Source organism: Rattus norvegicus, chromosome 15 (genome assembly GCF_036323735.1).
Source record: "Rattus norvegicus strain BN/NHsdMcwi chromosome 15, GRCr8, whole genome shotgun sequence".
Lineage (NCBI taxonomy): Eukaryota > Metazoa > Chordata > Mammalia > Rodentia > Muridae > Rattus > Rattus norvegicus.
In genome coordinates this window covers 83180574-83208185 of record NC_086033.1, presented here as the reverse complement: position 1 = coordinate 83208185, position 27612 = coordinate 83180574, and the positions used below count along the sequence as shown (strand labels likewise).

Below are 27612 nucleotides of genomic sequence, written 5' to 3'. Positions count from 1 at the left end.
CTATGTGGTCTTGAAAAGTACTCAGAGGACATATGACTTAGGTCCTTTTCAGTTCCAAATGTGCTTGAGTAACACAGCATAACACACACACACACACACACACACACACACACACACACACACACACACACTACACCCCTGCACTTAAAGCACAAAGCCTGAAAATTAAGCAAGAAATGAAAGCATATGGACTCACAGATACATTTGTGTAGAGTGTACACTGGCAGGTCATAATTCCAAGGAGTTTTGGTTCTTGTTCTTACATGAACACACGTTTCAGTGTCTGGTCCCAGGAATGAAGTCAGGTCTTCAGGCTTGGCAATGGATGACATCGGGCTGTGTCATCTCAACACTCCTGCCTTCCCTTGGTCTTTTGTTTTGTTTCTTTTTAAACAAGTTCACATCATGTAGCCTTGGCTGGCCTAGAGCTCACCATGTAGACCAAGCTGCCCTTGAACTTGAAACAGTTTGCCTGCTGCTCCCTGAGTCATGGGATAGCAGGCGTGAGCAACATGCCAGGAAAGCCCACCTATCTTTATAAAATGTACAGGTGCAGCTCTCTCTGTTTCATACATTTCTTTGTCAATGAATGCAGGTTGTGCTACATGCTACATACTCTTGGGGGATGAGAAAGATTTCTTTCAGGATGCGGGTTAAAAGTCCTTTTGCAATGTCCATAGATGGATAGCAGTGGACATTAGATAATATAGTTGGCATTCTGTTTATAATGTTCACTGAACTCTCATGAATTCATTGTAAACACTTTCATCAAAACAGACAGAGCTTTGCAGTCCTGATGCATCGCCTGGTTGTGACCGGTGACGGACCCCTGGAAGCACAAGTTTATTGAGAACCATGGTTTAACGCAGGGTAGTTCCTGAAATTGCATGCCTTCTGTGATAAATTACACTGAGTGCACATGTTTAGCCTAGTTTCAGATGATAGATGAATGTACACATTAATGTCTGTAGAATATTCATGCCACCAATAATAATCTGATGGTAGTGGCTTCCATGGCAAATTGAGGTTCAATGAGGTTCATGATTTCTCTCATCATAATATAATGTGTTTTCTTTCCTCCTGTGATGGCATGGAAGCGTGCGCGTGCGCACACACACACACACACACACACACACACACACACACACGTCATCATCATCATCATCATCATCATCATCATCATTGTCATCATCATCAAAAACAGTAGAAATTAAATGGGACTCTCTCATCAATTTAGATTTTTTCCCTTAAAATATATTTTATGTTAATAAAAAAGGATTGAGATTAGGATTTAGATTTCAAAATGTTCATTAGGAGTCGATGCAAATGCATTTCCTATAAATTATCTTCAATGCTTTCAGAAAAACAGAACATTATTTCATAAACTGACGTAGATTCACTTCAGATAATATAGTGAAATAGTTTCAAATGAAATGTTATCCACCCACATCTCCTCTTAATGGAGAAACCATTAAGTTAGGATTTTGTTTGGCTCCTTTTCTTGTTTTCATGTGTAAACCAAAAATGAAATGTTGTCTGGGGACAAGACTCGTTCTCCGGATTCACTTTTGTACACTCACGGTTCTCCTCACTTAGCATTGTCTAAAACATTCTCTAGTCACATTAGATGTTATACCTCAGATGTCCCCAATCTCTATTAAGGCAAATGGTGCCTTAATACCTAACACAGAGATCCAGGCCATACCTGACTGCCACAGTGTGGCTCTTGTTGGCTTTCCTCTTATCTTTCTCATAGCTACATTGAAACCATCATTCTTTGCTCTCTCCTGTTTCTACACCCAGTTTTTTGATGTACTTTTACCACTATAAATAAAGCAATCTATTGTTATCAAAAATCTCAGATTGACACAAATGTCCAAATATTATTCTTTGGGGGTAATTTGCCTTGCCCTCTATTTTCCCAGGATGAAAGATTTATAGGCAAAATTAATATAGAAATTATTCAATATTTTAACGTAATATTTATAGTATTTGTCACTAAAAATAAGAAATAATATTCTATGAAAATTGCACACAAATGTTAAATTGTTATTTTTCTATATTCTACTCAGTTTTAATTTCTTAACATTATGTATTTTTATTTTGTGAATGAGTATTTTGCCTTCATGAGCATGCAGTACCCATTGTGGCCAGAAGAGGGCATCATATCCCCTTGGAACTGAATTTAGAAACAGCTGTTAGGTGTCAAAGCTGTGCTGGGAATTGAACCAGGCTCCTCTGGAAAGGCAGGCAGTGCTCTTAACCTCTAAGCCCTCTCTCCAGTCTTTCCTCATCTGCTTTAATGCACAACTTCAATGTAAGTGCTGGCCTCTTCACAGGGCTACTTTGTAAACCGTCCAGCCAACATTGCAGGAAGGCACCATCTAGATTCTTGTCTATTTTGCTCGAGATACGGGTTCTGTTGAGGTCACTGGGCATTGTAGCATTGGGACTTTTTTTTCTCAATCTAAAAACTTATATGTATGAAACTGGAAAAAAAGGTTGTGTGTGTTTTCTTCCAAACACAACGGCTAACTTTAGAAAGCGTCTTCACCGTGGTGGCACCTCACGCCTTGTGCTAATTCCAAAAGCTTCCTAGCTAAATCTGCCGTCTTCCCTTGACCTTGACTCTTTGGCTGTTTTGTTTTGTGCAGTTATAGTTAGTTTTAAAATACATATTCTCACTGGTGAGCCTTGAAAGTCATTTGTTGAAGGGTGTCCATTCTAGACACTATTGAATTTTCCACAGCACAGTATTTAGGAACATACTTGGAATGGCCTCTGGATATAATAAGGCTACTTCCTCTTTGCTGCAGAGGATAGGAGATGGAACAGAGAGGAGAATGGTGCTGGCTTGATGCTTCAGAATATGCACAAGTGTTGTAAGACATTTCCAAGCTAATTTTACAGCATGCTTGTCTCCATTACATTCCCATCCTCAAACACACCAATATGTCAGCTTTACTGCCTGCTTGTCAACATCAATGTTACTCCATGTGTGTGTGTGTGTGTGTGTGTGTGTGTGTGTGTGTGTGTGTGTGTGCACGCACCCGTGTGCATGCACATGTACTCATTCACACACACATGCTGGTACTCGTATGCTCGCACACATATATACTAGTGTACCTTGAGGCCAAAGGTAACCTTAGTTCCTATAGCACTGTCCAACCCATGCCCTTTGTTGTGACTGATTTTCTCATTTGTCTGGGACCCAATGAGTACTTGGGCTGGTTGCCCCAGGGATCCACCTGTCTCTGCTTCTTCCCCACAGTGGTAAGATCATAAGTGAGTAGCATCACTCCCTGCTTGATCATCAGGTCCTTTACTGACAGATATCCACCTAGATGCTGCTGCTGTCGCCACTTTTCCAGCCCTTATTCTATTAAGTGTTCAGCCAAGAGCAGCACGCAGCCGAGGTTGCCTCCATCATTTTAAGTTACACCTGATTAGCCAAACTCTTCCCTTTGGGGAACAGCTGTACTTTCTTACTGCATTTCTGTGGCTTTGTTCTTTCCTGAGCTGCAGCCCTGTCTCCTCTGTATACATGGCTGTCTTGATGGACACAGGGAGCAGAGCATTCATTTGTAGAAATCATTCTATGTGAAAGTATTGATCACGTGCACTTGTGTGAGCTTCGTGGCTACAGAAGGCAAAGGGTTGGTGAGATGATGGTTCAGCAAGTGATGTGAACGGACTTGCCACCAGACAATCAGAGTTTGATCATTGGAACCTACAAAGTAGACAGAGTGTCCTCGCTTCCTCAAGTTGTCATTTGAGGTTATCCAACACAATTGTGCGTGTGCGCGCGCACACACACACACACACACACACACACACACAGAGGCACATATTTTGCATGCGCAAACATATGCACATGCACATACACACAGAAGCATGCAAACACTCGAACACTTAAGAAAAAAAGAAAGAAGAAAGAACAACTTTTACATTTTAAACAGCATCACATCAGTTAGCCATCACGATGCTACACAGCCATACTTACAGGCCAGCGGAAGTAGATAGTTCCTCAGCTCAGAGCCTTTTCCCCAGGTGTGTCAGGATGACCATTGGCTAACTGTAAACAATTTTCTAACTTGACCAGATGAAAAGAATTTAAGTGGCTTAAGACACAGAGTAACTTGTTTGGGACTTGTCTTTACATATAATGTTCACATTCATGTCTGGACATGGTTGTCCATCCTTTTGGTACTTAGAGATGTCTGTTGTTAATTTGAAAATCAGACACACAAAATTCCCTCTCTGTCCCTGCTTTCCACCAGCCTCACAGCACGCATGGCAGCTCCAGACTCCAACAGTTCAGTCAACTCTTAATGTTGATTCTGATTGATGTGGATAAACGGTGTAACTTAGGAAAGCCCTGTGATGAAAATCATAGGAAATGTAACAACCACGAAATAAGGGCACAGTTGGGCACAGTTGGAATCGGTGTCCTAAAAGCTTTGTGAAGGCTCACGTTCTCAGTGAGGGAGTTAAGCCATATACATAAACATAAACAAAGGCACGGGATCAGTGCTATACTTAGCTTATGGCCTCTCTTTTGCATTATTGATAAAGTGTGTGTGTGCATGAATGTGTGAGAGAGAGAGAAAAAGAGGGAGGGAGGGAGAGAATGTGAGAGAGAGAGAGAGACAGAGACAGACAGAGACCGAGACAGAGAGACAGAGAGAGAGAAGGCATGCATACCAATCAGAGGAATTGGAACCCAGGTTGAGGGAATGGAATCTCCTTCCACCAAGTCCATTCCTGAGGTAAAAGCACCAAGCCTCCCTTCACCTGCTGAGCCATCTTGCCAACCAGGTCCTGTATTTCCTTGAAGAATCACTTCTTGTGTTTTCAACTGAGACGTTGATTTGAAGCTGTTTACTTAAATATTCACTCAAACATGGCCTCCTTTCACACTGTCAATAACTTTTTCAAAAATTTTAGTATCAGTTACCAGGGTAGGACAGTGGGAGTCACTTCCTCTTACTCAGGAATGATATATGCGAAGTGATCATTTATCTTCCTTTAGTATAGCTTTATGTCTTCCCACTTTTATAAACTTAGGTTTTTATGACATTTTCGTTTTACCATCCTACCCTTGAACATGGGGATAAGAAGAATCTCTGGAAACAAGACTAATTAGTATCACGACATACACCATAAAAAAGGTCAATAAGAGGTACTGTCTTCAGTAAAGCAAAAGTCCGGAGAGAAAATTGAAGTGTGTGCTCTAGCAACAGATGGAGAACTGGCCTTCACTGGGAGCAGAGGAACTGAGCAGAGTTGCAGGGTGGCTGGGGGGGAAGAGCCTTAGGTACGGAGCAGTCAAGAATGTCATATTTTTAAAATGCTCCTTTAATTAAAATATAGCCTTATTTAAGATCATGCAGTAAAGGTTCACTTGACCAAAGGTGTCCATGGAGACAACAAGAGGGCTTTGGAGTCTCTGGTTCTGAAGCTACAGGTGCCTGTGAACCATCCGATGTCCAGAGTTGAAGTTCAGAACAGCACACATCCTTCCCTGCCGAGCCGGCCCTCTCGCCCCACAATACACATTTACAGTCACAATCGGGACATTCAGCCAGATTCTGAACTTCATAAAACTAAATCACGGATGTGATAGAAGACCAACTATGCTCTGGGGGGTGTTTATATTGTAGCATCAAGAAGTCAAATTAATCACCTCACATGGGTTCCAGCAGCTATGACGTGGTTTTCTTGTGGATCAATCTGAGTAATTAAAAAAAAAAAAGAATTCAAATACTCAGGATTTTTTTAACCATGTGATATCTGTAAGGACAATGTATTCTATTTTGGAATTTGTATCTGCTTGTATCTATTTGTATCTGCTTGTTTTGCAAGGCAGGTATGTCAGCAGAGACTCTTGTACCAGAATGCATTGCGTCACTAAGCTCTCGGACACTTTTGGCAATAGGTCTGACTTTCTTTGCTGTTTTTCCTTCCAAGAACAAAGAATTCTGCTCATCTCCTTATCTTTTTACTGGTACAGGAACGCGGTGACGTCAGTTCAGTCTTCAGAGCAATTTTTACAAGTCTGGAACTAATGTTACACTTTTTATTCTGAAACCTAAAACCTGAGCTAATTCAAGATGACATTGGTAATAAAAAGTAAACTGGGTTAGGTCATGGTTTCAAATCTTTGGAATTTTTTTTCCAAGTCTCATTTCCTTTTTCATAATAACAATCCAGAGCAGTCTGGGAAAGAGACATGATATTGGGGAAATCGTTTTAGAAGATTCCCTAAAACATTAGCTTGAAATTATTGCTCAAACTTTTTAAAAAGTGAAGTAATGTATAACTTCTGTAAATGACTGATAGATGGCTGTTACCACACTATTTGTGTGTGAGACATCCCCAAAATTCTCCGGTCCTATTAAAGGTGTAACAGGCACCATGGACGTCTTGGATGATATTTAATAGACTGTTCTTCAAATCCTACCCAACCAGAAGATTCCTAAGTGCTGCCGGAGAGATTTCCAGAGTGTCCATCCATAGTCATTACTCTGAAGGTTTGCAGATGATTAAAATACATGATCTCAGTTAAAGATGCCTTATGGTCCTTGGCAGACCATAATAAGATTCAGCTGTTGGTAATTGTTGGCTGAGGGAAACCTCTCTAGGACTCTCCAGGAAATAACCCGTGGGAGGCCTGGAGTTCCATTGTATACTCCTTCAACAAAATGCCTAGTTTCATTTTAAACTGTTTATTCCAGAAGAAAGTTCTTGCTTAGGAAGTCTCAGCTGCGACCCTGAAACTGCTTAAGCGAACATGTCACTACGACGCTGTGTGTAACATTTTCCCGTAGGGATTCCTGTATACAGAACCAACTTTCTGACTCGAGAGGAAAGTAAGAGTGTGGTAGGGAACCCTGCTTTTGTTTAGGCTCGCACACATATTTTCTGGGGTGTATGAAGCGTATTGTCAGACTTGCTGGGCTTTCTGGATGCATTTACACTGTTATTTCATAAAATATCATTTAGCAGTTGAAATTTTATGGCAGACCCTTCCAAGTGGGATGATAGAACCTTTCAGGATATGAAATGTCACTCCTCTTTGACAAGAATCTGGCACCCCTGTGTGTTCCCTTATAGCATTAGAAAGTGGATTGGTTTTGCTTGGCAGTGAGACCGTAGTGAGGGTTCCGTCTTCCATACCAGGGGAATCAACAGTGAAATTCAGCTTCTGAGACAGCTTCCTGAACAGAAATCAGTGTCCATTGGAAAAATCACAAACATCACTTAGTCGGTACTGCTATAAGATGTCCACGGATGTGTCCAGTATTTAGAAGTTGCCGATGAAGGGTGAAATTTCACTACATGACCCTTCCTTTTTTTTGCTGGACGTATCTTCTGGAAAAAAATCTTTCAATCTTGTTGGCTCTTCGATTTCCCTTCCCGTTGAGGCCAGCCCTCTCCTCACTTGTCATGCGCTCCCACTTTTCCCTTTGCTCTCCAGAATCCTCAGCACGCTCGCTCTCCATCTTCTCTGTTTCCCTTCAGCGTCTTCTCCCTCTTGGTGGACAACTGTGTTCCCAGCACCTCACTCTGGCTTCCCATGTAGGGGACCAAGCCTCAGAATGAATGCATTTCAATCCTCCACTTTCAGGAAGCAAAGAGATAAATGCCTAATGTTGAGTCCAGGGTTCAGCCTTGTAGGTATTTTCCATTTCTTAAAAGGAGGAAGGAGGGTTGGCCATAGCTGTTTAAAGGCCTTATCCTCTAACCTCGCTGACTTCACAGATAGGTCTGTGCAGCCCAAAGCTGAAATACACACACTTCTACCTGCAACATTGTTATGGGTCCCAGGAGATTAGTAATGGCTTTGGGGATATGATGCCCTGTCAACACTGAAAGCAGATGAAAGGCCCAATAAAGATTTTATTGTCTTGATATGATAGAGCATAATTATTTAATATAAGGCTTCGTTTTGAACTGCTGTGTATTAGAGAGGAGCCGCCATATGTCTCTGTCATGTTTGTTTCATGAATTCATACATAAGTTCTCAAGGCCCCTAGCGTGTATCTAAAGGTTTGGCGTCTGCTTCCTAGTTACTTCAGTCTGAGCACAGAAGAAAGCAGTGTGGTTCTCGGGCATCTGGGAAAAGCTAGGTGTTCTCTGAGTTTTGTCTTCATAGACTTCTAGTCTATCCAGTGGGGCTGAGAGGATGTCTTTATCTGGATGCTGTACAAAGGCTTTCGGAGGAAGTATTTTCCTCTGTTGGGGATGAAATAATGCCGTACAAATGGTGGATTCTCAGTGACAACACAGAGAGGCTGAGACACCTCTTAAAGCTCAAGGATGCCTCAAGCCTTGGAAGCCACCTCTTTATAAGTTCCATATGCCCCAGTTCTCCTGACATCATGTACCACTGAACATTTTCCTTTCTATTAGGAGCCATTTCAACAGAGATGCAATACTCCTCTCCTCTTTATCTGTAAAGATCTGATTCTACATAGGATAGAAATAACCATCATTTCTAAATTAAGAGTCTTGAATTCGTCTAATGTGTCATGAATCCAGGGTCTGCGAAGTCCAAGAGATGGGTACTGTTTAATAATATGTTTACTGATTTACATTTTGGATTTTGAACCAGTTTCTATCCAGAGCTTTCTGTGTATGTGTAATATATGGATAAAAAACAACTCACAGTACTCTATAAAAACAGAACCCGAAGGATGCTGCTGAGAGTCGACTTCCTAATGGGAGGAGTGATAATGTCTACAGATTTTGCACAAAGCTAGTGAAATTTACAGTGTTTGGGTGTTTGGCTGTTTGTTTCTTAATATGTTTGGGGTGGTTTATAAATTTGTTTCTCACCTTTAATGCCTAAAGTGCAAATCCTAGTTAGAATTCCGTGCAGGAGGCGTTGCAGATTACCCAGCTTTTAGAGCACTAATTCATGCGTTTTTGCAGGCTGTCCTTTTAGGGAAGAAGAGGGGAAAAAGCATTTAAACATCAGCCCGTTCCCCTTCCATTTGATCCCCTGCCACAGCTGATTTGTTTTCTTTTTCTTTTCACTGTGGCTGAATAAAACACCCGCGCACCAGCACCTATTATATGCTTTGAATAGAACTATAATTTATATTCTATAATGAAAGTTTTTAAGAACAATGTTTCTTTTGAAACCTTTAAGTGCATTTTCATGTTTTCAGGAAGAATAGCAAACGGAAATCTCTCATGAAATGACCAACTTCACATAATTGTTGTTCTGATACCATAAGAAAGCAGAAAATAATGATTTGGGGTTTTCATCTGAAAGAATAATACTAATGTGAGTGTTGACCTGGTTAAATTAGGTGTAACAAAACAGTCTGCTGTGGTCTGGTTCTCTCTGTCAAGGCTCTACTGACACACTGAAATAGAACATGAGCCACGTGGTCCCAGAAGCATGCATTTCATAGATACTTGTTCAACTTAGGAATTAGTAGGTGTGTTCACGCCCATTAATAATATTCTGAGAATATTAGTGTATTAAACTGTACACTGTTTATTATTAAACAGCTTTTAAATAAAACTTACAAGAATACAAATGAACTTAAACAACATTATCGTTTTAAGTTAAACAAAATGTTCATGGACGATTTAAAATTTCTCATATAGGATTTTCTAAAACCTGTTTCCTCTAGTTTAGGTATCATAACTGTGTGCAATACCTTAAGAAATAAAATGTGTCAGAAATACCTAATTGTTGGCTAAAATCCAGCAATTCCAAGTGATTTAACTTCGGTAACCTGAGGACCAGACCTGAGGGACTGGAGAACGTGGTGTGCCTTCTGACTACTCTAAATGAGTGTGTCCCAGTAGTTCTTGTGCTGAACATGGGTATAGAAAGGTCATAGCGAGTTTCCCAAGATTGCTGCTGGATGATATTTCCTTTCTAGATCAGGATCGTGTTGCACAAGGGTAAAATCCTTCACCACATTGTAGAACTCCAGAGCAAGAGAGGGTATTTCAGTTCAGCTAATGAAAGCTCTCGTTCCTTCATAACGGAACGCCAAGACAGACTGCTAGTGCAGGAACAGCTAAGAACATCAGAAGGAATGCTGTGATTCAATAAGTCCTGCTTACACAGCTCTAAGACAATGTTTTACATATCGAGCCTGTCTTTTGAAAGATTCTACAGGAATTTAGTGATTATTTTTAAATTCCTTCAACCTCTTGTTTGAACTAGTGAATTCACCTTAAGTTGTGTGTTGCCCTTCCACTGGAATGAGACCATATTCATGTTAAATGACTCCTTTCTTTGATGAATTTTTGCAATTATTTTGCATCATTTTGACCGCTTAAGGAAAATTCCATGAATATTTGAGTGAAAGAACTAATACACTTTCAAGTAAGTTATGCATCTATTGAACTATATCAGCTATAATGGTAAATCTGTTCCATTTTCTCCTTGCAGTCTCCAAACGTCCACAACTACCCCGATATGGAAGCTATTCCCCTCTTGCTAAATAATGTGAAAGGGGAGCCCCCAGAGGACTCATTGCCTGTAGATCACTTCCAGACACAAACTGAGCCAGTGGACTTGTCAATCAACAAAGCCAGGACCTCCCCTACCGCAGCTTCATCCTCCCCAGTCTCCATGACAGCGTCTGCCTCCTCACCGTCTTCAACTTCGACCTCTTCATCATCTTCTAGTCGCCCAGCCTCATCCCCCACCGTTATAACGTCAGTATCTTCAGCATCGTCTTCATCAACAGTGTTATCTCCAGGACCCCTCGTTGCCTCCGCGTCCGGCATGGGCGGCCAGCAGTTTTTGCACATCATCCATCCTGTCCCACCTTCCAGTCCCATGAACTTACAGTCTAACAAACTCAGTCATGTTCATCGGATCCCCGTGGTGGTACAGTCAGTGCCGGTTGTCTACACAGCTGTACGGTCACCGGGAAATGTGAACAACACTATTGTTGTACCGCTCCTGGAGGACGGGAGGAGCCATGGCAAAGGTAAGAGACCTGAAACCTTGATGATTTTCAGCACTAGAGAAAACCATGCTTTTATTTATTTATTTATTTATTTATTTATTTATTTATTTATTTATTATTTATTTATTTATTTATATGACTGGGACCTAGATTGTGTGCAGACACTATGTTCAAAGTTCTGTATAGAACATTGCAGATCATATGGTTGGGTCACGCTGAATAGAACACTCCCACATTCGTATAAACAGTGCCCTCAGCTAGGCTAAGTCCATATACTTATTAAGTCATTTTGTACCAGAGTTTTGATATGTTAATTCACAGAATTATTTTTCCTTTGAATGGTAAAGTGGGATGGGCAACCTGTGTACAGCAGAATTATATGCAAAATGAAAGTAAATTCCTTATAAACATGGGTCAAGGTGAGTGCTTCTGGGTAAATAAGGTGGGGTTTTTTGTTTGTTTGTTTGTTTGTTTTGTTTTTTGTTGTTGTTGTTCAAACTTGAACTCTTGAGGTAGCAGGAATATAAAATCCTGTGATGACGGACTACCTGGGATTTATACATCTATTTCTGAGTGCATTTTAAAACAATTTGATATTAAAATGATCCAGCCAGGCATGGTGGAATCTTCCTTTAATCACAGCACATGGGAGGCAGAGGCAGGTGGATCTCTAAGCGTTTGAGGACAGTCTGGTCTCTATAGAGAGTTCCACATCAGCCAAGGTATATGTAATGAGAACCTGTGTTTATTTACTACTCTATTCATGACAAAGATGCATCACGACCAAGGCAACTTACAAAGAAAGCCATTGAGTTGGGGACTTGCTCTCAGCTGCAGAGGGTTAATTCCTGAACGGAATAGCAGGAAGCATGCAGAAGTAGCTGACAGCTTCATATTCTGATCCATGGCAGAGACGTGGGAGGCCTAACACCCACTTTTGAAACCTCAAAGCCCAGCCCAGCAACGCTCCTCCTCCAATAAGCCACACCTATTGCAGCAAAGCCACGCCTCCTAGTCCTTCTCCTTCTGCTCAGAGTTCTGCTCCCTGGTGAATAAGCAGTCAGATAGAGGAGCCTATGGGACCATTCTCTTTCAGATCAGCGCAACCTGGCACAAAGATAGATGTTTATCTGTAAGTTTGCATATAGCTTTGGTTTTGAATAACCGTCTATTTCAGTTACTAGTATTAAATAGCATGATTGTTTATAATGGGAATATTTCAACATACAATACTAACGTTCCCTCTAAGTTTTAGGACATAAGAAGATACTTTGTGAAAGGCTCATGCTACAATATCTAGTTATTTCATTCATTGCAGTAGTTACATAGCTGTATATGGAATTATCTTCTACATATAAGCAATTGCTTTTTGCAGAGCTTTAATAGAAGAAATTCTAAATCCCATTAGCCTGCATCTTTTCTTCTTCCTACATACAAACCTAAATGTTAGACCACCCTTCCCTGAAAATATAAAATCCTGTATTACTCACTTATTCCCTGTGAAACTGAGTGCATATTTGTGTATTTTGTCCTCAGAGGCCAGACACAATGCTAGCATCAGCTTTGCCCAATATTGCTTTTTCTGCTTTGACACTGTGTTCCTACTGAGGTCCATGATTAAAACATGATCAATGAATGCATAAACCGCTGTCTGCTCATAAAATACAAGGAAACATGGTTGTTTTGCTTCTGGTAAAAGGTAGGATTCAATATCGAGAGATGATATATTATTGAAAACTTGGCAGAATGTTTATAAACATCTATATAGAGCTGTGTGTTTACCACTGGAAGTTATTATTTTATCAATATTAAATTTCTTCCTAGCACTCAAATAAGTTTCACCTTCACTCTTTAACAAAGTTAAAAATCTCCTGACTCGGGAGTTTTAGTTTTCAAGGTTGACAAGTAGACAGACATTCGCTGCTTCTTCTAACAATCCCTGTGGCCTTGGCCCACATGGCTTACATTCCAACACCTAGCCTAGGGATATGGAGAGAATGATGCAAGAAGAAACTAAAGGCACGGATACACACATATTGGAACAGGGATCAGGTTGGGCTTTCATACTGCTACCAACCTAGCCCTCAGCATATTTATTAGGTACAATCCAGGGGCTGAGGTGAGCTAGGGTCAGTAATCTCTGTGAGTGGGCAGGTTCAGTTTATAGCCACCGGGGAGGAGGAAGACACAGTTGTCTGTCCATCTGTACACCCTGATCAATCATTCACAAACACTCAGACTCCCTGAGAAAAGCTTTGCCATTCATCTTGCGTCACACCCATATAAGTAACAGCTTAGCGAATTTCCCATGAGTCAATTGGCCTTCATGTCTGTGACATGGACATGCCTATGTCAAAATATACATTCACCAGCTCAGGGGGTTTCCTCTGCTCCTACACTGTGAGTTATCTGCTGCCGTGGGACAGGAAACTGGTCTGAACAACACAGGATGGAAAACCTTGAAAGAAATAGGATTAAGGTGCATTTTCATGGCTGTTCCCCATGCTGTACCTCCTAGTGTTGCTCATACCTCTGGATAAAGGAACAGGCTCTTTGAATAACAGTTACGAAACTGGGAGCTAAGTCAGACATTTGTTTTACTTACCATCCAAATGTGTAGTTTTGCATGTTTAAGAATTAGCATCTAGCAGGTAGTAAAGCACATCCCTATATATTGTACATGTGTCTATAGATGTGTCTCTATGACTTTGGTGGACTCCAGAGTCTCTGCAGTATCATAATTTTATATATGGGCCCAAGTCTGCAGTGCCAGTTAAGGGAAACATCACTTTTCTTTGTGAAAACGATCAGCAAACATTTTAATGTTGATCAGCTCTGTGTGTGTGTATGTGTGTGTGTGTGTGTCTCTGTCTGTGTTGCTAAAATTAAAGTTCTGCAAAATGTATATTTCAGCATCCCTTTAAGTCCTGCACTGTCATTTGTTCTGTATGTGAGTTTTTTGTTTGTTTCATGTAGTATGTTTTATTTCATAATTTTTATGTTATGAATAAAAATTACTTAATCATAAGCCTAATAAACTGTCCTGTTTTTAAGATCATAAATATATGAGGTAAAAGCCTGCTTCTGTCACTTATCACTTCAGAAAGGCATCTTCCTAATCCTAGTTTTCATCTGTGAAACAAATGGGGGTGGTAACATGATCTATCCTAGGATAGAAGACCCAGTGCAGATGCCTGGCAGTGACCAAGTGTCACTAAACATTTTTTAGCATTCTTACTTTTCTCCTAAATATTATGAACGATAATCAACGCTTCCTCTGTCTCCTCTCATACAACAGAGTTGATCGTGACGGTGGTACAGAGTGACTGGTACCACCCAATGTCGAAATAAAAGTCAGCCCAAGAAGTTGCTGTGGTACTTCTCAAAGCTGCTAATGCAGCGACGATAAGGGATGAGAAATTAGTATGAGAAATTGTCTGGAAACATCCCATTTTTAAATTTTTATTACTTCATATTAAGTTTTTATAATCACCATATTCTACAAATATTGCTCTAGCATTTTATAACCTTTTATTGTTTAGCTGATTAACTAGAGCACAGTAAAAGTGGCTAGTGGAAAGGTTTGCCTACCTCAGAATGAGCAAAGGCAAGGGCATTTAGGTAATTCTTCAAATCTTTATTTTGCCCATATGAGCCAGCCCTGAAATGGCTGGATAACAAAGGGCTTCCTCTTTACCTTCTCACTTCAGACTTGCATATGTGGTATTGATGAGTGAGGGAAAGGAGTTGGTTTTCCAAATTGATGGAAGGAGCAAGACACCATTCATTTAAACTAGATAGACTTACTAGGTAATGACGTTTGACATTGGTAGAACCTATGTGCTCCGTGACAGAGAAGCAGGTGACAAATGATATGACATAAGAGTACTGAGAGTACACATGCCTACATGTAAACTCTCCTATCACGTTGATCGAGTCGTTTGTTCATCCGAGTGTCTGCTAAGCATCTATCACCAGCAAACATTATTGCCACTGGGTATCCAGTGTTAAACCAAGCTGGTACTGTTTCAGTCTCACACTGCTTCCTGCTCTACATCCATCCTGAAGCCCATTGGCCACATTCAGCTGAAGGCCGCTAGCAGTGCAACCTAACACAACATTGGAAACATACGTAAACCATTAAGAATTTAATGTCTGCACTTTCTTTGTAACTGCATTGCACATTCTTGTGCATGGATTTTATAGCAGGCATCATCACACTGCAGTGTCAAAAGGCTGGATGAACCTGCGACTCTGATGGATGATATGAAATTAAAGAAAGAAGTACTTGTTAACTTTGGTTAGACTTAGACTAAAGTTTACAAAATGTCATCAAGTGACTTGTCCTGTAAGAAGAGAATTAGGAGTAAATAAAATTGTATTTAACAAAAAGTATTGTTGTATAGGATGGTTATATATGGAAAGAAGAAATGTCTATACTGTAATTCTCCATAAAAGGATGGAGGTCAGAAGTTGAGGAAAGAATGAGATGAACTTCTCACCAAGAATGCTTCAATAACCACAAAATGACCTGAAAATAATTTTTTTCAGGGGGAGGGAGCGAGAGTCTCAGATCCTCCATGTGGAAAGGATGTTGACCTTGAGGAGTGGAAGGTGTTACCTAGCCCTGAGGATGCAGGCATAACAGTGGGACATAGAATGCGCTGTGTCATAGGGAGAAAGCTAGGGAACATTCTGAGAGCCACAGAAAATGAACATGATATAGAATAGAGCTGTGTAAGCAAAGATATGTGAGGCCTGTGAGGCCACACAGCATGGACCTCCCAACGTGAGGCTGAAGGGTATACAACTCGCCCATGTGAAAGAATGGTTTGTTTCTGTAGAAACCATAACCCTCAAGGGCTTGTCTTGCCCCTAAGAAATAACTCCAGGAATTTCAGTCCAGGCTATGAAAAGATTGGAAGGCTCACATGAGAGCCACCTGTGGGATGAGGAACAGAGAGGACTCTTGCTTGTCATGGACAAGCAGTGGACACTGGTCCATAGGAGCACAGAACATCGGGGTCAGAGGGAAGGTTGTTAGGACCTTAAATCCTGGCCTGGCTTTTGTTCTAAATGGGATGAGAAGCCATCGGAAGTGGACATCAATAGGAGGAGAAGCCCTTAGTCATGGGAAGGCTGCTTTCCCCAGTGTAGGGGAATGCCAAGAGTGTTGAGGTGGAAGTGGGTGGATGAGTGGGAGCATCCTCATAGAAGCAGGGGGAGGGGGAGGGGAATGGGAGAGAGGAGAGAACATTTGAAATATAAATACGTAAAATATCCAATAAGAAAGAAAGAAAGGAAGGAAGGAGGGAAGGAAGGAAAAGAAAAGAAAAAAGATAAGTAAAGAAAAGAAAGAAAAGAAAAAAACAAAGTGGACACTTGTGCAGAAATCATGCTGTTCATTGTTATGCAAGAATCATGCATCCAATGCATAAGAAAAGAATAAGGTACAGGGGTGAAAATGTGGGATTGGCTGTAGATGATAGTCATGTGGATTGGAAGCTGCTATGAGGAAAGATGAGAAATGGGGGCAGCCTCCACTCCTGTGCCCCAGCGACTGAGCCAATGATGCTATCTTTCCCATGATGGGAGGAGTGTGGTTCTGGAGGGAATTCCTTTGGGGTGTGTCATATTCAATATCACATGCCTGCTCTGTGTTTAACTAGAGTTTAACATGGTACTTGTACAACTGAGACTGGAGCAGTAAGAGAGGAGGCAGTTTGGAAAAATGCACTTGGGATTCCTTGGGGTAGAGGAGGTATTTGTTACTTAATAGTGACTGCCCTGAATCACCTTGGATGAGCAGAAGACAGGCAGGAAAGACCAACAGAGCTTCCACCAAACGTTTGTTTTCGACACATTGTATGTATGTGTATTATGAGTGCCTACATGTCATGTGTATGCATGTGTGTGTGGGGAGACACAAAATTGATGTGAAATATCTTTCTTGATCATTCTTTGATCTATTTCTTAAGGCTCTGCATTAAGCACAGAGCTAACAGGTTCTAACTAGTCTGAACAGCCAGGTCACCCCATGGGGTCCTCTGTCTTTGCCTCTCAACCATGCCTATTGGCTTTTATGTGGATGGCTTCTGAAGATCCAAACTCTGCTCTTCACCCTTTTCCACGGAGCCATCAGCCAGTTCTTATCCAACCTCTTGACATTATAATATGACATGGTGATCTACAAATGTGTTGGTGTGTAAGCTAGACACACTTCAAGGTTAGAAAGAGACACCTGAGGAGTCCAGAGGGGAAGAGAGATCCAGCACTGTTGATCTGCTAGAGAGCTTTGTGCAAGAACATAAGGACACAAAGGACAGTATGACAAAAGAGGATCTTTAAAGGGGTGGCTTTCCAGTTGCTAATAAAAGTTGCTCAAGGACTCAGTGAAAGGAAAGCTGAGAGATGTGGGTTATGGTGGTTAGCATTCCTAACTGACACTGAGAAGTATGTCCATGCAGTGGGACAACAAAGAGCTGGACTAGGTTCTTGATCACATGGGGAGCAAGGAAAGCAAGACTCAATCCAGGCAGTGTTTTCCTGAAGAGATGTGGCAATGGGCAGTGTTACTTAGGGAGACATTTCATTCTCTATGAGGGGACTTACAGAGTGGACAGAGAATAGCATTATCTGTCTGCTTCAAGAAGAATCCAGTGGAGAGTTGAAAACAGACAACTGTGGTTAAGTATGCAGAAGGGAGAATTCTAAGAACCAAACCTTCAGTTGCATGTGAACGCTTCTATTATTTTGTGGAGTAACCTGCATTTTATAGTAATTAATTTGTATTCTAGCATTGATTTCTTTTATTGGAAGAATGGTTAGGACAGAGAGCATAAAGAAAAATGAGAGGAAATATAAAAGCAGACAGTAATGATCTATGATTGACAAGTAAAAGTATAACAATAAACGTTAAGGAAAATACAGGCTCCACTGAGAACTGTCACTATGAAGACCCAAAACAGTGGCCTGGGGCTGTCAACACAAAGCAGACACACGTTAAATAAACTATGAGCTCCATTGAGAATTATGAAAATGTTACTAGGACCAATATAAATAAAAATAAAATGTTTTCATCACTACCTTTTGGAGTGCACATAGTGTGTCAAAGCAGATAATAAACAAACCCTGAAAATACTTATTCTGCTTTCCTAAGATATGTTTAGCATTTTAATATTAAGAGATACTTCATTTTAGAATTCAAGATAATTAAAGGGCAATACCGCTGCCAGTTTCAGAAATTGAGTGAAGGCTCTAAGGAGTACAGATGCTTCTCCTGCATCCAATACCTCAGTGGGTCCTTTCTCCTGGAACAGGAACAGGTCACCGTAATGCTCAGGAATAAGACAACAGTGCAGTTTGACCAGTGACTTTGGCACTGACAGGGTATGACTTGATTCGGTGGGGGCTGGGCTGGGCTATGTGTCACTGTTACACTTTTCTTTCCCAAGTACTTTCCCTTCCAAATTCCTTCTTATCTGACATAGATTGTCTTTTCCCCTCTAACCCCTCCCACGACTTAGTAGTCTATATGAGAATGATGAAGTAGCTTATCTAGGGGGAAGGATTCTAGCCCCGTTTCTCTACAGCCCATAAAAACCAACATCAGAATTTATACGAGAATTATACAAAACATTGTTTTATTTCATTAAAGCTTTTTGTTAAACTGCTGTGATATTTAAAAATATAACTTGCTCTGGATCATAAGTATATCATTCATGATTTCGAAAAAGCAATCAGATCCTTGAGAACAAAATATATTTTCCTAAAATACCTAAGGAAAACAAGTCAATTCTGCTAGTAGGAAACTAAGCCAGTTTTGGATACATAATTTCTTTGGTCATTAGTTAGATGGGGAGACACTGAAGAAACTTCTACCACCCCAAAATACTCCTTATGTTCATTGAACTCATTCAGGACTTTCAGAGGCTCATGGCCACAAGTGAATTTGTGATCCCCCTGCCCCGGTTTTCTTCCTTCAGGCTTTTGCTTTTCTCTGTAACCTACAGGAAGAATCTACAAGTATATTTTTAGTCTTTTGCTGTTTGTATTTGTGAAAGGAAATATGGTCATCCACGCGATGGTTATGAAGCTTGTTGGAAGAGCTGACGCTCGCTGCCGGCACAAGCACATTGCGTTCTCCTCATTTCACTTTCATGGTTCAGTTATATTTTGTTTGCCTGTTGTCAGCCAGCCACCTGTTGACACCAATTCCTTGTTTCAGGTCATAGTTCTTGTCATTCGCTTGCTTCTCCTGTCCACCTCACCCAAACTGTGGTCTTTCAGTTCACTGTTTAGTGGAATCCTGGTGTCATCTGTCCGTAGGACCAGAATAGTCCGAGACAGCTGACCAGTACTTACGTGCACAGTTGTCTTGGCTTCTGAGTGACGGCTACAGCCTCTCCATTTGGTAAATGTCTTCTACTTATCCTATTTATACAGAGCCGCTAATGGGTGACAAGCTTATATGCAAATTGTGAACAGGATGTATGTGAATAGACCTAGTGGTTCTGTCTGCTGGCTTACGTTTTAATGTTCTTAGTTGGAAAATGTGACTGGAGTCTTGCTGTCCTTTGGTTTACTCTTCTTAAATAGAGACTTTGAGGAGGTTGGATTGTTACACCATCACCAGTGTCAAACAAAGAGAGGACTTACTAAGCTCTGAGAGGAAGTCAGGGTGTCCCGTGTCCATGAAAATTTTAACTGGGAGTTTGGAATACTTTATTTATTTTCTCTGGATAAGTTGCTGGTGCATTGCTCTTTTTAACCTGTATCTCAACCCTGAGTAGAAAGTTACCTATTCTTTAACTATAAGGTTGAATAGATCCCATCGAAAAGTTGGCATTTCGTGTTCTTATTTATCTGAAGCCTCTCCAATCTGTCAGGTGCCCTGCTTCCTCTTGCCCAGGCTGGCTTAGGTCTAGGAGTCAATGATAAGTGCCTCAGAAAGAACACACATGCTGTCTGTGTGATTTTTAGAGATTAGCAGAAGAGAGAAACCTCCAGGTAAATAGTGCGCATGTTCTATAAGGCCAGTGCAGACTCTGATTGGCTTCTCCATTTTCTGAGTTAATTGAACAATCCAAGCACAGAAACAAAGACAAGATAGGAAGTAACCAGCAGTTCTGGGGGGGCGATAACCAGCAGTTCCAGGGGCCTCTGCTCGAAGCGGTAAATGTTACTAAGGGACTGAAGAGGGATACAAATGTATTTTTTAGGGTAAGTAGCTCAAACTGGAGGTTGTCAAAATAGACTTTGGATTCATTCTGTTATAGCATGTTATTAAGCGCTGTTGACTATAAGAGCCTCACATGCCACATTCCTTGGCCCAGGACAATTTTCTCTTGTGACAAAGGGATTTAATTCATGTTTAAATAGATTTCTGCCTAGAATGTTTCATTACAGTAATACAGTACTCAGATGGACTCTTTACTTTATTCTGACCTGATTTTTTATCTGATAGAATATAGACTAGGAGTCACTCAATTTTTTTATTTTCTCCCACTTAAGATAATATTTCTCAATATAACCTTCTGATTTAACATAGTACTGGTGGTGCTGTGCACTAGAAGAATCCCATCTCCACATCTGATCTAGTTATATAGAGAACTATTTTGCTATTTGGGCATCTCCACTCAGTGCAAAAAATATAGTCTTATCGGGCAAATAGACATATTTTAGCAAGGAATTTACCCAGTGAACATATAAGGCCTTGTATGAATAAATTTGAGAAGGGAGACTATACTATTCAAGGGATGAACTTGCTCTGAGCATCCCAGAAACAATGCTTTAAATTGGCCTTTTAATAATTTACAACTCTCAGGCTGTGCATTCTGCTCCTCTCCTTTTCTCTTTCCCTTAATAATTCTTTGTCTTTTCCAAGCTATATTCCTATTTTCTAAGCTCTTCCATTATGTTTTCTATTCTCAATAGGGAATTGAGTGATATTTTAACTGTATTCTTTTAAAAAAACATTGTAATTGATACAAGTCTATCTATTAGTGAAGGAAATGGTACTAATTTACTAAGCAATGACTACACACTTGATTCTTTCTCTAGGCACCTGTATGTGGGGTAAATATTATTTTTGATCAATGACCAATTATTATTTTTGTAATCAGATGGCTTCATCGTTTAATCTCCCAAATATTAGATCATTTTTTAAACAAATATTTTACATGCCGCTCATGGCAGCAACATCCTCCACTACCAGCAAGGAAAGTTCATGTAAAAAGAAACAAACTTCTAAAATGCCACTTTACAAGATGTCACAATGCTATTGTGAGCATTATGAGCAATTCCTGTTGGGGAAACTTAAAATAAACTGAAAATTAAAAATCTTAAAGAAGTAAAAGAGAATGGAATAGGTTAAAAGTAAATCTGAGAACATCACCCAAATAAATATTTATTCGTGAAAATGCATTGATGAACCTATTTACATGCATATGTATGCCATATTGAGACCTCAGTGTGCGCACATGTGCACATGCTGAGTCGGGCTGAAATGTTGCGATGGTGGGTCTCTTACTGTAGTACCAGGGTTTGAAAGAGACTCCTTTGGAAGTGTTCTCTAAGCTCTCTTCCTCTTCATTTTCTTTACCTCCTTATGTCCTTTGCTATTGTATCCATTTGGCATTGAGTGTGGGAGTGGGAGTATTGTGGAAATTATTAAAAATTCTGGCCCATGGCTTGGTTATAGAGTTCCCAGAAAGATGCACAGCCTTTATATTACAATGTGTCTTAAGCGGCACAGGAACTGGCAGCTGCCTGCCCCACTCCCACCCCGCCATGCTGGTAGACTCTACTTTCCTATCAGTAACCCGGTTATTACTTACGAGTTTTCTGTGTTCCACCCAGGTAGCTCTTCGCTTCAGTTGGGCAGTCCTCAGGACCACGTTTTTATACCTCAGCTAATCCATGGTGTCTTCTCCTTTCCCCTCTCCTGACTGTTCTCCTATTCCATGGTGACATCCCCTCCTCTTTCCCTCCTGGCAGTCCTCTCTATCCCAAGTCAGAGAAACTTCCTTCAAAGAAAATGAAGACACCCCAGGCCACACTAGCCGTTTCTCATCCGGGACTTACTGCCCTTCCTCTCAAAATGACTGTCTCTTAATACTTTGTTTTCTTTACAGAAAATGCGATGTTTATATCTGAAAAGTGTCATGGTGATTATTTCCACTTCTATCATTCCCAAAGAGAGGTAGATATCATTCCAGAATCCACCCTAGAAAGCAATCAGCTTTTTATTTAATTCGTTAAAAATTTCTTTTAATGGATGGTCTTTTTGTTAACAAAATGCTTTTTTAATATGTTTCATTAAGAATCTGATTTCTTGGATATTCCACTTGTGAATATTCTGGCTCTGTAGCCAAAGAATGGGTAATACTCATGGTACTTAGGCCTTTTCTACTAAAGTCATAGAACACCATACATTATAAATGATATACAATAATTTATGCATGTTCTTTGTCAATAGAATCAGAAGGAAAGAACATCTAACTCTTAAGACATCCAAGCAAATTAAAAACATATGAAACAATAAAAGGAAAAAAATTTTAAAAAAAAAGAATTTAGAAGAGACACAAGCAGAATCAACTAAGATTTAAAATGTACTCACTTCTGCATTTAAATTTTCTCTTTCAATATAATAGTTTCGGATGTCTTAAAACAAGGCCTGAATTACAATACAATAATTGTTAAACTATCTTCTGTGAAATCAAGTGTCCAGCAACTGAAATACACAGTTCCATTCAGTCTTTTATGAAAGAGTTAGCTGTGTACAGCACAGGGGTCACATTTTGCTTTTCCTGCAGAGTTGATGACACTTATCAAACACCATCCAAATTCCTCAAGTATCATCCCCTCTGCCACAGCCTTTGATGCCCCTTCTTGTCTGCTGCTCTGCCTGGGCAAGAAGGCAATTACACCACGTGACTTCAGCTACTTCTGTGGTTACACAATGAGTGGAGAGGAACAGTGAGCACATGGCCAGGAGAAACAGCAAGTATCTGTGGTACACCACTGGAGATATATATATATACTTCATGAAGCAGAGGCAGGCCCCGAACTCCTGAACCTCATGCCTCCACACTCTAAGTATTGAGATTGCAGGCTTGGCCCATCATGCCTGGCCACAACAGTATCCCTCCACCCCCACCGTACTCCCACACACACCCAAGGCTTGATTTTTCTTTCTGTTTCATATCTCAGCAAATCGTTTGTCCCCAGAAGTCTTACAGAATTGAGACTTACCTTTGAGCATCAGTTTTTGTGTTGCCACCTAGTGGCAGAATTGTAGAAATCGTACACAGGGAGATTTCGAGTCTATTGTGTATCAGATCCTTTTCCCAAGGCTGGTCCCTGGAGTTTGCCAGCTCACTCAGAATCTGCAAAAAGTGGCACTGAATCTATTCTGAGAAAATCATCTTAGTTTGATGGTGCATGCCTGTAATTCTAGAAATGGGACTTAGGGAAGTGGAGGCAGGAGTCAAAGGTCGTCTTCAGTTATATACAGAGTTAGAAACCAACCCCGAGCTATCTGAGACCCTATCTAAACTACCCCTCCACTAAATTTAAAAGAATAAAAAGAGAGAAACTAAAAAATGATACTAAATATAACACACACACACACACACACACACACAAACACACACAAAGTATAAGATATATCTTATATGTATATATCATGTGTGGAGTTCTATGTGAAAGACATTATTTAATTGGGTTCAAAGAGAAAAGACTTCTGCACGTCTCCCCCATTTTTCTGTCCTATACATTGTAATTTCTACTCTGCTTAGTAAAATTTAAATGATCTTTGTTGTATCTCTTCACGTTTTAAAGTAATAGCTTAATTTTTTTCCACTAAATCAAAGCACATGGGTGCCAAGTTGTATGCTATTAGCAAGTTTCACACTCCTGAGCAAAGAAATCATTATCAGAGAGAAGATTAAATGAAAATAAAGAGTTGTCTCTTTAGGAGGATAGCTTGAAAGTTTGATAAGGTCAGAAAAAGCAGGGCTTGCCTTCAGTGAATACATCAGAAAAGCTCTTCGACAGCTAAGGAATGAGCAGTCGCGTAGAAACTGGATAGGGTTTTAAGCTAATTATATGGTGGATACAGGTTCCCCACTTTCCTAATAAGAAAGTAAAAGGACCCAGTAGTGTGACTTCTAGTAAGAATAAGTTCTTGTGATGACGATTATATAGACTATAAATTATAATTTGTCTATTCCTTATGATTAAGACATTGGAGGTGTAGCAGAATTCTTCGCAGAAAATTAAGGGTTGTGGGATGTACAATTTAAGCTGTACTTGTTCCTATTCCTCAAACGCTGTGTGCGATACCAGCAAACGTTCAGGAAATATTTATAGAAGAGAGTGTGAGCATGAGAATGAAGAAGAAAAAAATCAGTGTCCAACGCTATGTGATGGTGTGGATAAGATGTGTAGGAATTCTGTGGCTAGGACCAACGTGTAGTCTCAAACCCCGAATGGAAAAGAAATCTTTCCTTGTATTATGAACAGAAGAAAACTCAACGTATATGCCAGCTTCTTCCAATCCAATCTGAGGCCCTTCCACTTAAATGCCTCATATCCCAGCCACATACCATGGTTTTTCATGAAGCTACAGTGCTTTCCTGCATGTAGAAAATGTCTCTGGGGAAAAGGCATTGGTTTAGTGATTCCTTTTCTGTGGAGGTACCAACCAACTTGGAAAGCCTCCTCAACTCTCTTATCTGTCCATAACTTCTTCTCTGGGTGTCTTGCTGCCTTACCCAGTGTCTGGGACACAGCTTCTGAGTATTGGCAGAGTATATGCCTACCTTCCCCAAGGCTAGTACTGCTTATGCCAATGAACCATCTGGAGTCTCTGGGTTCTTGGAAAAAAAAAATATATATATATACATATGTATCGTTTCTGCACTATCCTTGAGTTTCTTTTATTCCACAGTACTTACTCTTAAGAAATAGTGTTTGGTATTACATTTTAGATAATTAATATAATGTGGGTTTTAATGGTTTTTGGAGTTGAACTCCAGTGAGCAAGAAGCATTCTTAAGGTTTTCAAAGGGGGGAGGGAATGGGTGGGTGAGTGGGAGAGCACTCTCATAGAGGCAGGAGGAGGGGGGAGGGGATAGGGGGATTCCAGAGGAGTAAGAGGATAACATTTGAAATGTAAGTAAAGAAAATATCCCATAAAAAATAAATATATAAAAAAGAAATAAACGGAAAAAATGTTTTCAAAGGGTCATAATGAAAAAACTGTTCTGTATGGACATTATAGTCAGTCCTTCCTTATTCTTTTGTAATATATTGTAAAATATTTACCTGTGGCTGTATGATAAACATGACATTAATTGGACCTGGATAATTAGAATCAGCAATGTTTCTTATATAATATGTTAAATAGTTAAGCCAATTGTATTTCCCAGTAAAAGAAATTATGCGTGCCTCTCCCCCAACTCCGTACAATGCGGTTAACCTCATCAACACTGTGCTGCCATAAAATCTGGAAACTGTGGAGTACGGATAATCCCACCATAAACTGTAATAAAAATTACCCTTCCAGACTCAATATTCCCTCCATTAAGTTCATAGACACTGTCTCTTTGTACATAAAGTTTTATGAAATAAATCGACCGCTATGCCTGTCTTTACCAGATAGCAAGCTGTTTTGATTTAAAGGCTGATGAAGGTACAATCCGCTTTTCCATGTTTGCAGTGCATGTTGAAAACATAAATTTCCTTTAACAAACCTTAAGTCGAAGGAAAAATGCTCCTCTTACATGCACCCCGCATTTAAGTATCTCTTTGTGGGAAAGAATCAATGATGTATTTACCGAGGCTGGTTCATTTGTTGCAGCCATAAAAGGAAGATTTGGTTTCCTGTTTCAGCTCCCTGGCCTTGAAGGTGTATTAAACTAAAGAAAGCTCAAATCTTAGAGAGCATTGTGGGAATTGTCTTGAACCTTTCTGTGTTTAGAAGGCATTGTCAATTCTTTCATTACGTTTTTTTGTCTTCTCTTTGCTAATCTAAAGGCTCCCCTAATCATCTCTGCTGTAGTCTTTGTCAGGAATAAATGCTTTAAATCAATCCTCTATAAATACCGGGACCTTTCAGACAGAGGAAACCTTCTAGGGCCCTCTCTCGTAAATCCTCAAAGGACATTACTGTGGAGGAAGTCATAATGTGCTAATGTGGGTAGAAGAGGGGACAGTTGAGGTGAAAGTTGAAGAAGCATTAAACTCCAGTATCACAGTAGGTAGGAACAGGTCAGACTGGGAGAAGAGTGGCGGGAGATGGGGAACGAAGTGTTTGCACCGTTTAATGTTGCCGCGGTGTTGGTTCTGATGTGTTTTCCTATTATAGGCTGCATAAGATAAAAGCATTCACATATCATATGTGCTGTCTCTACCCTCAGCAAAGACCTGAGCTCACCACCACTCCAAAGGCTTTTAACCGGACTCTTAGATTTATTTCTTGTACTCTGTGTGACTATAAGTCTTGGCTGCACCTACATTGAACATAATAAATAAAAATGGCGAAGGAGAGTAAGTGAAAGGTATATTTTTCCACCCTTATTTTTATGACCTGTGCTCTCTAAAACATTTCCTCAATAGATTTTTTCGCTTTTCCCAATAGGCACAAGAAATTATAGCGCTTCACTTTTTGTAGGTTTTCTTACAATAAGGAGATATATATATATTTTGAATTACCAGCCTACTCAAGTTCAATTCTTATTATTTTGTTTGAAGCTAGTGCACAGATGAGGAAAGTGACTTTTAGCTGTGGGGACACTAAGGGCAAAAGATGGTGTTAGAAGAGATGTCAACATTATTATCAAAGGAACTACTTGATTCACCAAACCAGGGAATTTCTGGATGGGAGGAAGTGGGTTACACAGGCTATTGTCCTTGAAGTTATTACTTTATAAGAGTATCTTAACTGCTTGTGAAGTAACGACCATTAGTAACAAGGGAGTGATAAATTGCTGTCAGTCTATTTGAAGAAGTTAGCGAAGTATGTAACAAATTTTATAAATGCATTTGTTAAAATTATTTAAACAACAACTTTCGTTGACTGTGTTGTTTGTGAGTTGCATATTTTATCTCTAAAACACACATTGCATAAGGAAATAGAGATGTTTGCGGATCCACCCCTTAAAGATTCAGTTTAGAAGGGGTAGCACCTTGCATTAAATCCTATTTTTAAAATACTTCAAAGCCATTTTCCTCATTGCTTGACTGACTAAGCTTGGAGTATTTAATGAATTTGTCAATGTTAATATCCCAAGTCTATTTCCTGAAACGAGGTGCTGTTTGACTGAATATGAAATACTGTGATTTACAGATCTCTTTTAATTTCGGTTAAGGTTTAAAATTTATAAGGTACGGAGATATGCATCTGGAGCAGCAAGTGCGTGTATACATGTATGAACCGTATGATGCAATCCCACATGGCTAATATTGACATTAGAGTGTGACATTCTGTGCTGCACTTTCTCCTATGTGATGCATGAGAATAATAGCCCCAAGCTGTAGGTTAACATTTCTAGGTGTAGGGACATTTTGTCAAAGTGTGGTTCACTGAGTTTCAGATACCGACATCTGTGTCATTTTTAGACATATCTGGTCCCTGCCTGGAGCTCTTTGGAGGAGG

The 27612-nt window shown here is 40.1% G+C and overlaps 1 protein-coding gene across 17 annotated transcripts in view; it reads left to right on the top strand.

Moving 5' to 3' along the window:
- Klf12 (KLF transcription factor 12) overlaps positions 1-27612 on the top strand; it is a 432451-nt gene that overhangs the window by 261813 nt on the left and 143026 nt on the right. For 16 of the 17 annotated variants that reach the window (XR_005493737.2, XM_039093393.2, XM_039093390.2 and 13 more), the window contains one exon: positions 10424-10970. Coding sequence is in view for 16 of the 17 variants with exons in the window: in XM_039093393.2 (XP_038949321.1) it covers positions 10424-10970 (547 nt within the window). In the remaining variant the exon portion in view is untranslated. Of the gene's footprint in view, positions 1-9176; positions 9296-10423; positions 10971-27612 lie in introns of all 17 variants that reach the window. The other variant, XM_039093394.2, reaches the window with a different exon arrangement.